Source organism: Patella vulgata, chromosome 1 (assembly GCF_932274485.2).
Source record: "Patella vulgata chromosome 1, xgPatVulg1.2, whole genome shotgun sequence".
NCBI lineage: Eukaryota > Metazoa > Mollusca > Gastropoda > Patellidae > Patella > Patella vulgata.
In genome coordinates, this window is record NC_065879.2 from 35,970,022 (window position 1) to 35,988,568 (window position 18,547).

Here is an 18,547-nt window from a genome sequence, read left to right on the forward strand (position 1 = left end):
TAGGATCTGTGTTTTAATTAGATAGAACTGTACCTACCACATGACCTACAGCAGTTACATTAACATGATCTAAACTCTGAAATAATAACCACATGCCAGATTGCATCTTTTTACAAAGCAACAATATTACTGATGGCATTTCTATATTATAAAGATATGTTTTGAGGGCATGCAAAGAACTCGTAAGAAAAAAAGACATGCAGACAGAAAAGAATAATTAAATATTGTTGTACACAATTAAAGATAATGTTTTTAGATTTTGGATAGTGCAAAAGTAAACTATCACAATATATTGCAATCGGCTTTGTTATATTCCTGATGCACTACCTGCTCATTAACCACTGCAATGCCTACTATGTTGTTTCTGAATTAACTACCTTCCCCTGGGTTGAGTTTCCACATCAACTTAAGCTAAACACTAATGACACCATGGAAAAGTCTCTTTAAGATTTAAACTTGCAATTTTTCTCTGAAATGAACTAAACTATTCTAAAAATCTTAACCTATGCTCTTCTGGATGGTACTTAACCCCATGGGTTCAAAAGAATTATGAAGTAAAAACATATCGACTATTTTGATTTGTCTGCAAGTACAAATGAAAACTGTCAATGATTATTATCTAAATGCGGCAATGGTTAATGATCCAATAACCATTGCTTCAGGAATATGCAGTTTTGTGCACTCATCTGATTTGTGAGCATAAAAAAAACCATAATAAAACAGGATGATCGCATGCAGCTAAAATTATTCATGTTTTTAGTACTAACCTTATTGCCCCTCATAAGCCATGCCTCCGTGATATATTTCTGATTATCAGCTATAGATACACCATCACAAACACATAATACACTCAATAAATCTAAATAACGATAGTTCTGAAAATATAACATTATATTTATTATAGTCAATAAATCTAAACAGCCATAATTCTGGAAAAAATAACACTCTATTATAAACTATAATAATTGTAAATAAAAAAATTATTGACGGTACTATATAACAAAAATTTTGAAAATATCCGAATACCCCAAAAATTCTGAAAAGTATTGAAAAATAATTGAAAATTTTTTTTATACTATTTACCGAAAAAATCTGAAAAACCCTAAATACCGAAAAAAATCTGAAAAACCCTAAATACTGAAAAATCACTAAATATTGAACCAGCGGCTGCCAGGCAGGACACGCCCACATTTTGCAAGAGATGGATAGAGAATAAGCTAAAACCAAAAAGGATTTTTTGTACAATCAGGGGCCATAATCCAGAAAGGTATAGTCTGAAATGTGCAAATATCAACAGATACTAAGATTTTTGGAATATAAAGATATGTTTCAAGTTTCATCAAAACCTCTAGAGGGTCCATAGTCTTTTATTACATACTTATACACAATTTGCATACAAAGAGCGGCCATTTTGTCAGGCAGTTTCATTTCGATTTTCCTGAAATTCGAATTCAACCTTCATTATGATGGAATGGTGATATATCTAAATGTTTTTTAAAATCGGAAAAAATTGTGACCTCTAGAGAATCTGCAAGCTAAAAATGCGATTTTTTTAACAATCAGGGGCCATAATCCAGGAAGTTACATTTGGATAACCAAGATCTTTATGACAGAAACATATATTTAAAGTTTCATACAAATCGGAAAAAACTGTAGCCTCTAGAGGGTTTCACAACCTTGATATACCATATGTTTACACTATTTACGTACAAGGGGCAGCCATTATGTCCATCTGTTTTTGTCCGTTTTTCACGAAATTCGAACTCAACCATCGTTAGTGAATAACTGTGATATATTCACACATTTTTATTTAAATCAGATTAAAATTGTGACCTCTACAGAGACCACAAGCTCAAAACACAAGGACCATAATTCAGGCAGTTACGATCCAATATGCGTGAATATCGAAATGAACCAAGATCTTTGGTACGGGGGGGGGGGGCGGGAATTTTGGTCCGATTTTCATGAAATTTGAACTCAACCATCACTAGGGTGTAACGATGATATATTAAAAAGTTTTTTAAATCTGATAAAAATTGTGACCTCTACATGGACCACAAGCTAAAAAACGCAATTTTTCGTACAATCAGGGGCAATAATTCAGGAAGTTATGATCCGATATGCGCGAATATCGAAAGGAAAAAGATCTTTGGGATATAATCATGCATTCCAAGTTTCATCAAAATCGGATGAAAATTGTGACCTCTAGAGGGTTCACAACCTTGATATACCATATTTTTATACTATTTGCGTACAAGGGGCAGCCATTTTGTCCAGCAGTTTTGGTCCGATTTTCATGAAATTCGAATCTACCCATGATTAGGGCGTAGCGTTGATATACTTGAACGTTTTTTTAAATCAGATAAAATTTATTACCTCTAGAGGGACCACAAGCTTAAAACGCAATTTTTCATACAATCAAGGGCCATAATTCAGGAAGTTACGATCCAATATGCGCAAGTATCCAAAGGAACCAAGATCTTTGGGTTATAAACATGCATTTCAAGCTTCATCAAAATCAGATGAAAATTGTGACCTCTAGAGGTCCACAAAGCTAAAAACGTGGTTTTTCGTACAATTAGGGGCCATAATCCATGAAGTTATGGTCCAATACATGACAATATCGAAAGGAACCGAGATCTTTGGGAGATATTCAAGTTTGGTAAAAATCGGATAAAAATTGTAAACTGTAGAGTGTCCACAAACAAATTGTGAATGGACGGACGGACAAACAGGGGCGACGGCATAATACATCCACATGAAAATATGGGCGTATAAAAAAAAACCAATACTAATTACCAAAATAAAAACTAATTACCGAAATACTGAAAAAATAGGGACCCCCAAGCCTTCCCAGACCTCGCTTGTATTGGCTCATTTTTTAAATCAGATAAAATTTGTTACCTCTAGAGGGACCACAAGCTTAAAAAGCAATTTTTCATACAATCAATAACAAATTTAAATAATGATATTTCTAAAAATATAACATAACATAGGCCTAAAATGGGTTTAATCTCCACGCGACACAAACTAAGTTATTTTGGGACAAACATATGGTTCAATCTCATAAACGTCTTTAGCTGTGGGTGGAAAGCAGAGGCAACGCATTAAACCATTCGGCCATACACACCCCATATCAAATTGAAGAAAAAGTAACAAATAATAACTAACCTTGTCGTTGCGTAGACGTTCAACAAATTTATCAATATGTTGATGAGATATTCGATCTACTATCTTTCGATTATCACGGATTAATTCCATGACCATGTGAGCTGCATTTAAACCAATTTTACCCTGTAATTAATTCATAATAATTTAAAAGTTAGGTTGTCTTCAATTCCAGATCAAGATAAGACATATTTCTGATAACTTTTACACACAAAAGTCTTGTACTACCACACAATCATAAATGAAGGAAACCTGTGTGTTAAATAGAATCTGTTGCAATTATTTATTTCAATACAAATATGTGATCATTCCGATTCATATTCATTAATTAAATTCAAAGCATAATTTTATTAACTACTCATTACTTTTATTAAATACATGTATGCATTTATCTCATTTAATAACAAATATCCTGCAATAGTTATTAATCCAGTCTTTTTGGATTCATAAATTAAGGATAGCGAGAGGGAGAGAGAGAGAGAGGGGGGGGGGGTAACCACCACTAGATATAAACTAGGTCATTTTGGGACTTGCATATGGTTCAATTTTATTGTACATAGGGGTCTTTAGCAGTGGAGGGAAACCAGAGGACCCTGAGAAAACCCACATGGTCACTTACGAGCGGGTAATCGTAACCATGCCACTTGACTCAATGACAGACTTTCTGATCCAACGCACATGCTTTAACTATTCGTTCACACACACCCCACCCACCCACCAAATTATCATATTTAATAACATAACAATTACGCAATAATCTGCTATTTTCATTGTACAAATGATCCATGTAAGTCATACTACAAAAGGTTACATTTATTTCAATATGCATTAAGTTTGTAATGCATAAATCCTTCAGTATAAATTATAATCCAATATATCTATTCAATACTTGAATATCTTTACAAGCATTTATATTCACCTCTTTATATTCAAACTGAGTTAAGAAAAAGTCAATGTATTTAGCTATATACAATTCATTCTTTCGACTATCTCCCATTAGATATGTATATAAAACTGCATACGCTTCTACAAATATCTTTGTCAGATGCCTGAAAAAAAAAATATCTGTTGATTATTTTTTTACACCAGTAAATTTTGTTTTGCAGATTCATTTAAGTTCTAAAGTTATTTCCTGCAGTCGTCACTGCACTGTACCGTGCCCACGGTTATACAGGTTTCACTTAAAATGAAACAAACTGTGACCCTACTCTTTGTCACACAAACCTTTTCAACACGATTTCATCAATGATAAACCAGAGATCGGCAACGTACCTCTTAAATTCAGTCAAAGTTCAGTTTAAAATCCTATGTCAAGTTGTCTTTACTTACATTTGATCAGGAGCTCCTCTACATGGAATACGTAACAAATGAACCAACAAGTCAACAATCTAAAAAAAGAACCGGTCTTAAAATATTCAGAATACACATCTCAATTATAACACATGTAAAGAAATCATCTTAGAGGAGAGTTGATCCTGATCCAAATCAACAACTCTTGTTCATAGTTCTGACTATATCTTAATGAGAACATCAATAACAACATGCTTCCATTAGAAAACTCCCCAAACAACAAATCAAACCAGGCCTCTTTATATTTAATGATCAAAACAATCTGATCATGGTCATGGAATGGATGAGAGTGAGAAGGTGATACCATACATACCCGTAAATTCCTCATGAGTTTTTGTCTGTTTTTAGATGGTTCACTATTCACTATCATAAATTCTCTCATTTCGTGTAAAGCCTGAAATATTCAAACAATTATTGTTATAATTTAAGGTTTAGAAAAGTCAAATAATGACTTTCCAGTTCTAAAAATTGTCAATCATAGAACTTGTTTAATTGTGCAAGAATAAAAACAATTGAAAATTGCCAAAAAAAAAATAAATAAACACTCAAAAACAATTTCATAACCCACAGAATTAGGCCTAAGGCTTTTTCCATTTTGTATTAAATAATATTAACTTCATAATACTTAAAATTTAATGGAATAAATGTTTTGTTCAACACAATCCTTATACAATCTTCACAAAATTTCCTGAGGTGGCCGAGTAGATCTATTTTTATAAATGTCTTGATTAAGCTAGAATATTGACAAAAATCTGCTTATCAAAGAAAAATAATCTTGAAATGAAAAAAAAATGTTTTACCATAGTTACTTCATGTGTTGATTTAGCATTTAGTACCAACCCATCTTTTTTCTGAAAAAATATTTTTTGAACATCTAAATTTCTAAAATTAATTCAAAGGAAAATTTCCATCATCCCAATGAATGTTTCAAGGCTACTGAATACTGAGACAAGCTAGGTACTGGAATAGGATTTTCAAATCTTGGCGACAATTTTTTTTAAAGTAATTTTAACACTAACATATTGTAATTTTTATTTCTATGCTGACACACTGAGCATTTTACCCAGCAGCATCACTTTCCTTGTCAGAACCAAGGCACCAACCCTGGCAAACTAGAAAATCCTATAGGTTCTTCAGGAACAAATCCAAGATTGTTATATATATATATATATATATAGTTTATTCAGTATTGAAGGTCGCAGACCCAAAGATACAAATATGCAATAATCGTTTTGATGATGGTAAAAGGTGGTGGTAGATGAACAAATTTGAGGACAATTTTTCAAGGATGTACAATTCAGAACTAATTGAAAATACATTCATAGTGCTTTGATTAATTAAACCTGATCAGCTATTTTATACATGGCCTTATTGATATACTTTACAATAGATAATATCCTTGACATTAAAACAGTGACATAAACTTGAGAAGTTGTGCATGTTACTTCGGATGCGCAAGTAATTTCGGGGAATATATGAGCTCTCAAATCTTTGAACTGCTCACAAACATATAAAATATGTACAATATCCTCATCTAGAAGGTTACACAAACAACATAGGGGGGATGAGCTGCTTTTTTGTTCAAACAAATTTTCATTTGCAGGTAGTAGGTTTAATCTTACAAGCGTAAAAATTTGTTTTACACTTTTCTCCAAATATAGGGATAAATATTGTTCTTGACAAATATTTGTTTTACAGTTTTTGTAATGGGTAACTTACATCATTAACAAGTTTCTGTATACAGGGCACCATACCAGCCATATAGTTAAATATATTACATAAACTACCATCTACAGATTGCACAGTAAAAGCATCATCATACTGTTTTTCTTTAATAGCTACAATCTATAAATAATTACAAATAATTTTATTAAGCATGCAACATCCAGTTCTGGACATTTGTAGTTCCTAATATTTTCTTCTATTTATCAAAACAATTTATTAAGTATGGCCATTCTTTTGGCAATATTGTAAGTGCTACCATTAGTAGGTACCGCACAGTTTTTGGAAGACAACTTTACTTTTGTTCAATAAATAGTATTTGGATTGATCAAATTTTGTAACAAGAGAGAGAGAGAAATGGGGTTTAACGTCCACTCGACATAAACTAGGTCATTTTGTGACTAACGACATGCTTCAATTTTATTTCAATAATTCACTTGCACATAGGGGTTTTCAGCAGAGGGAGGAAACCGGAAAATTTTGTAACAAACCTACATGTTACATGGTGAAACAATTCTTATCAGTTGAATTTTAATGCACGAAAGTTGTGTCATAGCGCTGGTTAATATTTATGCCAAACCAAAAATATGAAATATTGTGGGATTCATTATAACCTCTACTGCTAGAATGCCTCAACTCTCAATAAAATAAATAATGGCATTTGTCTGTGATTTGTTGGTGATCAGATTTATTTATTCAAAAGCTCGTTGTACATTGTGCTAAAATGATCTGGACACTTTAAAAAAATGCCAGTGTTGTTCTTTTTGAAAAAATATTGCACAAATTATTTGCCGGTAACCAATCAGTCAAATAGTTTTATGAAAATATCACAACATATCTCCTCCATATTGCAATATCATTTTTCAAATATTGTGATATCAAAATTTTCGGATATAAAATTAAATAATTTACTTTAAAATTACAGCTAATCTACAATAACTAATAAATAAAAAGTGAGATGAAGTAAAAATATTCATCATTATAAAATACAAGTGATATAATACTGAAAAGTTAAATTAAGGCTATTGTGCAGTTTTAACATTTACGAGATTGACATATTTTCACATTACAAAGCTGTGTGCATTTGAATCTAATTATCTAATCAGACAGCTTTTGCAACCGCATATATAATTTGAAAAATATACAGATGTGTAGAAAACAAAAAAAATATTAACAAACATACTTTGAGAATTTATGATTTATAGGTCAAGGTATAAAAATCAATGTTTACAACAATTTACTATGTTTTTATTATCGATTACTGATAAAATAACTTCAAGATAAATTCTTTTGTTGTTGTATTTACAAGAATAATTGAGCTTGGAAAGCAAATGTAAATAGTACGTGCACGGCATAACCATAAAAAATATAAAAGACTAAACAATGCAATTGATGTAAAAAAAACAAGGTCAATAGATAGGTTTTCTTAATGATAATCAATACCAAAAATCACAACCCTAATAATTAAAGCTGAAAATAAAACAAAATTAAAGACGGCATCTAATAATCAACATATATCAATGATATTGCTTACTTTCTGTTTTTTTCTATCCTTTCTCTAAGTGAAGCATGCAAATATTTGAAACAGGACAAGATGTGGTTATATATTTAAAATAAAGGATTAATATTCCTAAAATAATTTCTGTAACCAACATGCAATTTATACATGCTACGATTCAAAAATGCAAAGGGACACGATCTCCGATTAAAATGCAAGCAATGTATAGATTTGGTGATTAGATATGCATTATTATGATTAGGAATATGATAATCTCTTTATCATCAAATTTTCTAACTATTCTTGAAAAATAAATTGTGGGTATTATTTTATTTTAGTCCAGTGTTTTACTGATCCCATTTGACAGGCGAAATTGTTCTCATTTATATCCTAACATTGCCCGAGCACCACCTCAACACAGATGTGTCCCATCCACCAAACTACTAAATATAAATGTGACTCTTTAAAACTATTCCAATTGGAAGTATTATTTTGGCTTTATGTCAAGATATACAAAATGAATGATTTATTGGTACAATCAATATATATTTTATATACAATGGTCTGGTAGCATGAAATGAAATGGGATTTAACCAGTGAAGGGATTTCGCCTGTATATTCCAGACTCTATTTTCCAAACGTCCGAAATTGTCCAACCAGGAATATGCCCAATCGGACATCAAGATATGGTGAATAATTTCTAAAATTCCAAAATTAATATAGTGTACTGAGTGTATAACTACCACTCCACCTGATTATCGTTGATAATAGGCTGGATTGATTATATGTAATTAAGTGAATTATCATGTTATACCATCTATACACCTACCTTGATTAACTACTTTATCTGCCATGATTGACTGACTTAATCCTTTTTCGGAAAATTCATCAATCTAATCTTAAACAGTAAAAGTATCAATATACTGCCAATGCAGTATATAGGACCTTGGTTTTTCATCCCATACAGATGACTAGATGCTTTTTTTCCCATACTTTTTAACTAGACAGAAGCCATAGCCTACTCTTATTTCAATTTCAACAGTAAAAGTATCAACATACTGCCAATGCGGTATATAGGACCTTGGTTTTTCATCCCATACAGATGACTAGATGCTTTTTTGTCCCATACAAATGACTAGATGCTTTTCCTGGCCACTAGGCTAGAAAATCACTAGGAATTTTCATGTCTAACACCAGGGTAGAACCCGGGACCTCCTGGTCAGTGAGAGCCAGCGAGAATCCTCAAAGAGCCACCATGACTCCCTGGTAGTAAATCAATACATTAGCCTACCTGCTTAACTTGTGCTGTGCTGTATTTTAATCCTGACATTGAATCAGATTTCTCATCTTCAATGGATGGTTGATTTGATGATTTGTGATCAGCTGAAAAATAAATCAAAAGAAAAATATTTATAACATACAATATATAGGAATTACATTACATTTGTTATTGTCTTGATTAGATGAACTTTAATTGTTATATCTGACAAAGCTTTCGAATTCAATTTAGATATGAGTGCAATGCAATCACCAATTTTGTAACAACAGTAAGTGAATACAAACTGGCTTAAAATCTACATGCATATGTGGAACCTTATGCTGAATTTTCATAAATCCGAATGACTCATTATGTTTCATTATCAAATACCCTAGAATGATAAGTATGCAAAAATGTTTTAAAGAGAGAGAAATGGGATTTAACGTCCACTCGACACAAACTAGGTCATTTCGGGACTAACATATGGTTTAATTTTATTTCAATAATTCGCTTGCGAGTAGGGGTCTGTAGCAGTGGGAGGAAACCGGAGGACCCGGAGAAAACCCACGAGGCTGGACAAGCGACCCTACTCCTTGTCACGTACAACCGGGAATTCGAAACCACGCCAGTTGAATCAATGACAGGCCCTATGATACAGCATGCACATGCTAACCATTCGGCCATCCAACCCCCCAAAAATGTTTTAAAGCAATATCTTATTCAGAAATGTACATTACATATGACAATAGCAAAAAGATGGATACAGCATAGATATGCTTATAAAAGAATATAATTATCTCCCCAAACACAGCCATGTGAATATGGTTCATCAGTTCACAATAAATCTAAAAATAAAAGACAGTTACCTGCATCTGCATGAAGCCAAAAACCTGATACAACATGTTCTATACGACAATAACTTTCAAATGGTATATCATCACTATCCTAATATATATAAATAATATATCATCACAATACTAAAATATATAGATATTATATCAAACAATTTATCATCGATATCCTAGAAAAATTGTCACTAATCATCACTATTTTAAAATACTGCATAACCATTATATCATAACTTATAATGTATATTAGCACTATTCTAAAATATATAATAACTAGATCCTTACACATTATCCTAAATCATAGCATATATATCATATAAACTGCTTATAATCATTATCCTTACAATATAGTATAGCCAGTGTACCAAAACCTATAATGCAAGACCAAGGCTTTTATTTGGGAATTTTCTTTCAGCCTATGTCTGACTGGCACTGAAATTGTCTGGCTACCATATTTGACTGTTATTTTGCAAATACGGTTCTTAAAGAAAAACAGGAAGGAATTTTGCAGTGGTCCTCTGTTCAAAACTGATTATATGAATGAAAGAAACGATAGTATCTGTAAACTATTTTTTCAGATGACAATTTCTAAGGAGCCAAATAGTCAGCCCTGCATTATCCTAAAAATATTTCTGTGTACATACCCTGATAACAGCGTGTAATCTAAATACTGTTCTAGGATTTAAATGATTGACTGTTAATGTAACTTTACCATGTGTATCTACCATAAGATATTTACGTGTACACATATGTATTATTTTACACTGTTGTTCCCATTTTAATACACCACCTAAAATATTTTTAAACAAAATACATACTGTAAAACATATATATCAATGTTTATTTTATCTATCACCATTAGTGTTTTACATGATGGAGCCAAGGTGGCTAGGTGGTTAAGACGCTGGCTCGCTAGCCTGGAGGTCGGGTGTTCGATCCCCTGCATTGGCCGAGAAAGTTCATCAGGATTTTCCGACGTGGTTTCCCCTTGTCAGTGGTGCAGAATGGAGGGCCTGACAAGGACAGCTGTCTAGTCCTTTGGATGATACAAAATACCGAGGTCCCGTGTATATATTGGAATGCACGTAAAAGATCCCCTGGCAGTTGGAATTCAATATAAGAGTAGGCAATAGTGCCGCTGCCCGGGCAAAATTTCCCTCATAGCACACTGTATGGCGTATGCCCGTCTTCATTAGCCCAGTATAGGAGCAGAACAGTAGGACGTTAAACCCCATTTCATTTCATTTCAGTTTTACATGATCTTACTGTCAATTATTCTTGAAAAATATAATCAAATATTACTTTAAGGCAAATACATTTCTTTGGTTAAAAAAAAATAACTAAAGAAACTTCAACTTTTACAGAAATAAAAATTACCTGCAATGGGTCCTTCTTGAAGTTCAATCTGCCAGTATGTTACAGCTGAACTACTAGGAAATAATGTCTTCGGATTATTTTGGTCAACTGTCCGAACTCGCAAATGAACTGGAATTGAAAATAATAGATTAGCCCGATGTCCTTTTTTTTTAACCAATATCATATTATGTGATAAGGTTATACGACAATATTTATCTATCAAGTGTCACAAGGTCATCAATTAAAAACTGTAAATAATCACAAAAAACTTGTTGGAATGAGGCTCAATTCTCATGAATATGTGCTTTTGTAACATGACAATTTTCCTTTTCCTTTACCCTTAACTGGTGGAAATAATGTTCTAAAACAATAAATTTAAATTTTTCAAGGTGATGTATGAATTCTTTATTTCCATTTAATCATAACTAATAAGTTTAATGGCAAAGGGTTTTTGGGGTTTTTTTTAATATTTTGATCAAATCATTGCTGTATTATCCAGATATGTGTTATATCAGACTTACCATCTTCTACTATTTCATCATCAAATAATCCTTCTGCTACTAAATAGGCCTCCATTTCTTTATGATAAAATCGTAACATATCACTAACCTAAAATTCAGAAAGATCAACAGACATGAAATGGGGTTTAACGTCCTACTGTTCTGCTCCGACTGGGCTAATGAAGACGGGCATATACCATACAGTGTTCTCTCGTTGCCATCAAGAAAGAATGATTTGTTTTTCTTGTCTTCTCCATTTTAATCTTAAATGTATATCTTGTATAAGAGTTTGTATTAATTGTACTATACCTTCTGCATTATTGTATTATTCTTACCTTGATTTTTTTATCATCATCTTGACCAGGTTTATGTTTTCTATAGATAGTAAAACCAGACTGTACAACTGATAAATTTAACTCACAACTGTAAGATGAAGCAAAAGACTCATCATCATCACCCCAATAATTAAATCAAAGAAATTTGTAATTTGCAGCGGGAACAAGCACAATAATAGTTTATCTATGAACAAAGTTTCAAAAATGATTAATATATGCTCTAGAAACAAAACCAGGACACAAGGATATATGAATGGACCTCATTTAATACCTTACCTTTATTTGCTAAGGTCTGAATAATAAATTAACATAATCAAAACTCGAAAACTATAAGAGACAAAAGTTTTAATATAAGCTAAAGATCTGCAAATTCCTTGCTTAATGTCAGGCAGTAGCCCCAACTGTGTTTCTAAAGAGCAAGGTGTGTAATAATTTACCAATGACTGTAGACTGATGTTTTGGGTAATGGTGATCGACTAACATGTAGATATTGTCCAGATGATTTAAAACTTTCTAACACTATTTGATCATCAACTTGTACCTACAAATCATAGAAAAAAAATATACTCATTATTATCATAAAACAATTTATGAACTACAAAATACATAATACAAAAACATAATATGGAACACAATTACTATTTTATTTAAAGCAACGTTTCGTTGATGGTTCAACAAAATACATATTAATATTATCATTTATACGAACTTCAAAGCTAATTATCTCAGCTAGGAAATCTGCACATATATATATAACATAACTAATTTAAAGGGTTTGAATACAAATTTGAGTTTTTGCAAAGGCGTAATTTGTTTCATTTAGCTGGAGCTGATGACATATATTTCATGCTTCATCTTTTCTTTTTCTTTTCTTTTTAGAATCAATCCAATGATAATGATCCACTGAATTTTGGTGATGTTGAATAAAAGCTTGATATATGTAGCAAGAATTTAAATTGATATTATATTTAAAAAAAAAAAAAAATGACATATCCAACTTGTGTGATTCTTGTATAATATGTCATTTCATATTTATATGTCCACATTCGTAATGTGGTTGTATTTTGCCGTCACCCCTGTGTGTGTGTTTGTGGGTGTGGGTGTGGGTGGGTGTCTGTGTGTCGCCACAATTCTTAAGTGATCATCTTGAAACTTTACTTACTTATTCCTTATATCCTAAAGATGATCCCCATTGTTTTTGGGGCATTCCCGGCCCCATGTTTGTTTATTGTCTACAGGCTTCATTTCTTAACATATAATTTTTGCATACTTATTCTTTGTACCCTAAGGAACATCCCTATCATTTGGGGTGCATGCCCAACCCCCCGGGGAAGAGTCACACCCATTTTCTTTTTGTGTGTTTGTGTGTCTATGTGTCGCCTACATCCCTATCATTTGGGGTGCATGCCCAACCCCCCGGGGAAGAGCCACACCCATTTTCTTTTTGTGTGTTTGTGTGTCGCCTACAGGCCACAATTCTTAATCGATGGCCTTGAACAATTTTCATATGAATTTCTTATACCCTAAGGATGATCCCTACTGTTTCTGATGCATGCCTGACCCCCATAGTGGCAGAGCCACGCACATTTTTTTGTATTCATTTGTTTGTCATCTACAGACTGCATTTCTTAATGTATCACCTTGAAACTTTACATACTTATATTTTCTATCTTAAGGAACATCCCTATTGTTTATGGTGAATGCCCAACCCCCAGGGGCAGAGCCACACCCATTTTCTTTTTATGTGTCTGTGTGTCACTTACAGCCCGCAATGCTTAATTGACCGTCTTGAAAACTTTTTTTATACTTATTCCTTACACCCTAAGGCTGACCTCTATTATTTTTGGTGCATGCCCAACCCCCTGGGACAGAGCCACGTCCAATGTTTGTGTGTCTTGTGTTTTGCCTACAGGCCGCAATTCTTAACAGATCCTTTTGAAACTTTGCATACCTATTCCTTATACCCTAAGGATGACCCCTATTGTTTTTTTGGTGATTGCCCAACCCCCATGTGCAGAACCACACCCATTTGTCCTTTGTGTCTCTGTGTGTTGCCTACAGGCCACGATTCTTAATGCATTGTTTTTAAACTTGGGATATGTATTCCATATAGCCTAAGGACGACAACTGCATGTCCCGACCCTTGGCATATGTATTCCTTAAAGCCTAAGGTTGTCAACTATTGATTTTGTTGAATGCCCCGACCCCAGGAGCAGATCCAAGCCCAATTTTCGCCTTTAGCACCTAAAGGCCACAATTCTGAATGTATTATCTTGGAACTTGGTATGCTTATTCCTTATACCCTAAGGATGGCAACTATTGATATTGCAGTGTTAGCGATGCTCTTGTTATTATTTGTTGCCATTATCAACTGTTCAATCAGTTTCTATTTTAAGACTTTTTTTGTATCATCAAACAATCTAATATATATTTACATCAAAAAATATAATATATACATCATACAATAGCTTTAAATGAAGCATAGCAGAAAGAAAACAGAATAAGACAACAATAATATAAAGCTGCATAATGTTTACTTCCGTTGCAGAGCAACAGAAATATAATACACTTGTTCACTTTGAAATTTAATAATTCATGGCAAGTCTTTGATTCAGTTCCTTATAAGAGTTTCATGAGTTTTAGTACATTACAAATGTTCTTTTTTTTCCTGGCTGACAAAACATCATAAATAAATATATTGAAAATACCATCATTTCCAATGACTAGATATTTATCGATCTTTACAGCAGCAATTGGTACTTACTATGCATCTATAGACCAAAAGGTGACATTACAAGCTGACAATACATGTTCAGAGAGAGAAATGGGGTTTAACGTCCACTCAACACAAACTAGGTCTATTCAGGACTTACATATGGTTTAATCTTTATTTCAGTAATTCGCTTGCACGTAGGGGTCTTTAGCAGTGGGAGGAAACCGGAGGACCCGGAGAAAACCAACGAGGTTGGACAGGCGAGCCTACTCCTTGTCACGTACAAACCACGCCAGTTGATTCAATGACAGGTCTTATGATACAGCGCACACATGCTAACCATTCGGCCATCCAACACCCCCAATACATGTTCAGACAATATCTGAGACTGTTACAAAGGCAGTGCAATCTCATATACTGTGAGGTGCTACACCTAAATTTATGTCTCCTCTAGCTTACAATGTCGTTAGTTGTCCTATTGGAACATAATTATACAGACAAACAATATTATGATAATAATAATAACAACCTGCAGTTGCCAGGCAAAGATACGCCAACATTTGGCAAGAGATGGACAGAGAACAAGCTAAAAATAAAGTGATTTTTATTTCCAATCCAGGAAGTTACGGTCTGATATGGACGAAAATCGAATGCAACCAAGATCTTTTACGCTTCATCAAAATCAGATAAAAACTGACTTCAAGAAGGTCCACAACCTTGGTATTACATACTTTTACACTATTTGGGTTATAAGCATGCATTTAAAGTTTCATCAAAATCAGATGAAAATTGTGACCCAACCCAACCATATAATAGAGTGTCCACAAGCCAAAAATGTGATTTTTCGTACAATCAGGGACCATAATCCAGGAAGTTATGGTCCGATACATGCCAATATCGAAAGGAACCAAGATCTTTGGGAGATAAACCTATATTTTACGTTTCCTCAAAATAGGATAAAAATTGTGATCTGTAGAGTGTCCACAAACAAATTCTGGACGGACGGACAGACTGACAGGGGCGACGGCATAATACATCCACATTTTATTTAAAAACATAAACCCCATTCAAAATATGATCATAAATCTGAGAAAACGCCATCAAAATAGAATCTTTTTCGCGACATCAGCCGTATGAGATTTGGCACGTTTACATCTCTTAATTTCACCTGTCTCAAAAGATTTCTACTTTTGTATCAGTTATTCTACCATAACATAGACACTAAAGAAAACCAACCTAGGCACTTCTAACAAAAGATATCTCACGTCACATTTATCACATTGTTTATTTCAGATTGATACACTGGTTGAGAATCACTGTTCTAAATCAAATTGTAATGAAGGGATCTTTACAACTAGCAATTATTTATTTTCATCTTTCCTTGACTGATATAGTTACCCAAACTATCAAATATTTCAAATAATACTATTACAGTAGAATCTGTATGAGCAGCCACTCCTATTAAGCGACATCTCCTTGTAAGCGGTCACGATAAATTCCCCCCGTAGAAATTCTGTTGTTTCATCTCTTTATTCAACGGTCACTCCTCTAACGCGGCCAGCGGTCACTATTTTACTAATAAATTCAACAAAACATCGCCCATTCAACGGCCATTGTTGAATGATACCATCTTGTCGTTCTTTGTAACACCCCCGCTAATCCCGTGAGTAGTAGTTAATTAACTGGACCCCCACTGATCAGGTAAAAAGAAATGTAAACATAACAATCAACCCAGGATTATCTGTTAATTAATCTTTTGTTTTATTAAACGACTAACCTGATCATTGTTTTCACGCGTAACGACACATTATTTGATACTGATTGAATAAAAGAAAAGTACCGAGTTTTGTCACGATCATCTAGTATCTCTCTTAGCGCCTCCTATAATATTACATACAGAGTTACACCCCCTTTAAATAGGAGATAAAATTAGCGATTTTTTTTGTTCATGTGCTTTTTTGATAAAATAAAATGAATTCATCGATTTTCTTCACAAAAATGGATAAATATTATCGAATGCATCACAATGGTAGACAGTAGTATCGAAGGTTGGTACAAAATGACAAGTTTACAGAAGTCATGTCCGAGATTTGAGTAAAGAATTTTCGTCCGGCGCAAGATTCAGCGACGGCCAAATTTACCGCTTCCAATGCATCCAAGCGTAATATTTAATTTATGTCGGCACAAAAAGCAACGAGATTTTATTAAGAGGCCACTCCCGTTAAGTTATGTCCGAGATTTGAGTAAAGAATTTTCGTTCGGCGCAAGATTCAGCGACGGCCAAATTTACCGCTTCCAATGCATCCAAGAGTAATATTTAATTTATGTCGGCACAAAAAGCAATGAGATTTTATTAAGAGGCCACTCCCGTTAAGCGGTCAGTTGTGAAAATTCCCTTGGGTGGCTGCTTAATACAGATTCTACTGTACTTATATTTTTATAAGAAACTATTCTAGATACCCAAAGGAAAATCCTGTTAAAGGAGGCATCATGTGTACCATGTTTATACTATGTATTGTGGTTAGGGATTAGCTTATTAAAACAGAAATAACTTACCACATCACCTTCTGATTTAACTTTATATCTGGGCATGATACGAAACTGACAGTGTTTGGCATTTTCTGATCGTAATTCCACCTTTCAATTGGATAAAAAGTAAATTTGTATGATAAAAAAAAAAGACAACAAAAATCTTGGGACTAGATGATCAAGCATATCCCAAATCTGATTAAAATAGATCTATATTTTGTTTCGTTTTTTTATACTTTCAATGGCCTACACTGCATGAAGATCTGACCAGTTATAGTGGGAGTTCACGTCAGGGGTCAAACGAGCGGCTTTTGACCCTATAACGTCAGACATTAATTAATCAATTAGCGTTGATCTGACAAGTTATAGTGGGAGTTCAAGTCAGGGGCCAAACGAGCGGCTTTTGACCCTATGACATCAGACATTAATTAATCAATCAGCGTTGACGTTTCTAGTGGTTTACCTACAGTTCCGTGCACCAAAAGGCCAAAAGCTCGCCCTAACAGACCATTTCATTGGCTAATCCCTCACATCAGCCCGAACACGTCAATGATAACAACTCTTCCAGATCCTAGTGTAGTAAAGACAAGTAAAACGAAATTCTGAACTATAAAAACGAAACGAAATAGGATCTGTGTTTTAACCAGATTGAGCATATCCATAGGTAAAATACAAAATACAATTGACAAATTCAGCAAGTGAGTAAAATCTCATAAGAAAAGAGATGTTCTGGAAATGTTCAGCATACACAGCATCATGCATGATACCTATCACTATCATGTGACTCTTCCACAATCCAAAACAGTTTACTTGATACCAGCGGCACAATATAATCAACAGGTCTCTGGGCATCTAATTAAATTGTATCTTTATGGTTCTGGATTTTCTACACTGAATATATTCATTTCAGTACTGCTGCTATGCACAAGACCTTCATTAAGTTTATAAATAGATCATTGGACAGTTGTTTTTTTTGGCTGTTTACGGATATAATCTTAAAACTTGTCAGATATTAAGTAAAACTGAATCCAGTAAAATATAAAATAAGTAATAGAATGAATGAAAAACATCTGATAATTGGATTATAGTGTTGTTTTCTAAAGGGAATGGAAGAATTAACTTACTGCCATATTATTAGATTCTGTATTGGATGTTTTTGTTGTTGATACATGGACATATTTATCACTAAATAGATGACGTAACTGAAATGAGGGGAAAATATGATCAATTTTAATATTTCTACACTATAATAGGAGCTACATCGATATAT

At 33.4% G+C, this 18,547-nt stretch overlaps 1 protein-coding gene across 1 annotated transcript in view; it reads right to left on the reverse strand.

The window, feature by feature from the left end:
* Positions 1–18,547, reverse strand: part of LOC126810080 (inositol 1,4,5-trisphosphate receptor type 1) — a 47,056-nt gene that overhangs the window by 14,326 nt on the left and 14,183 nt on the right. The window contains exons 5-21 of the mRNA XM_050535042.2: positions 18,402–18,479; positions 17,305–17,385; positions 12,473–12,576; positions 12,036–12,123; positions 11,722–11,809; positions 11,222–11,329; positions 10,489–10,634; positions 9,863–9,941; positions 9,030–9,121; positions 6,238–6,363; positions 5,319–5,369; positions 4,832–4,912; positions 4,498–4,556; positions 4,088–4,217; positions 3,172–3,294; positions 768–875; positions 38–76 (exon numbers count right to left, since the gene is read on the reverse strand). Coding sequence (XP_050390999.2) covers positions 38–76; positions 768–875; positions 3,172–3,294; positions 4,088–4,217; positions 4,498–4,556; positions 4,832–4,912; positions 5,319–5,369; positions 6,238–6,363; positions 9,030–9,121; positions 9,863–9,941; positions 10,489–10,634; positions 11,222–11,329; positions 11,722–11,809; positions 12,036–12,123; positions 12,473–12,576; positions 17,305–17,385; positions 18,402–18,479 — 1,581 coding nt within the window. The remainder of the gene's footprint in view (positions 1–37; positions 77–767; positions 876–3,171; positions 3,295–4,087; positions 4,218–4,497; positions 4,557–4,831; positions 4,913–5,318; positions 5,370–6,237; positions 6,364–9,029; positions 9,122–9,862; positions 9,942–10,488; positions 10,635–11,221; positions 11,330–11,721; positions 11,810–12,035; positions 12,124–12,472; positions 12,577–17,304; positions 17,386–18,401; positions 18,480–18,547) is intronic.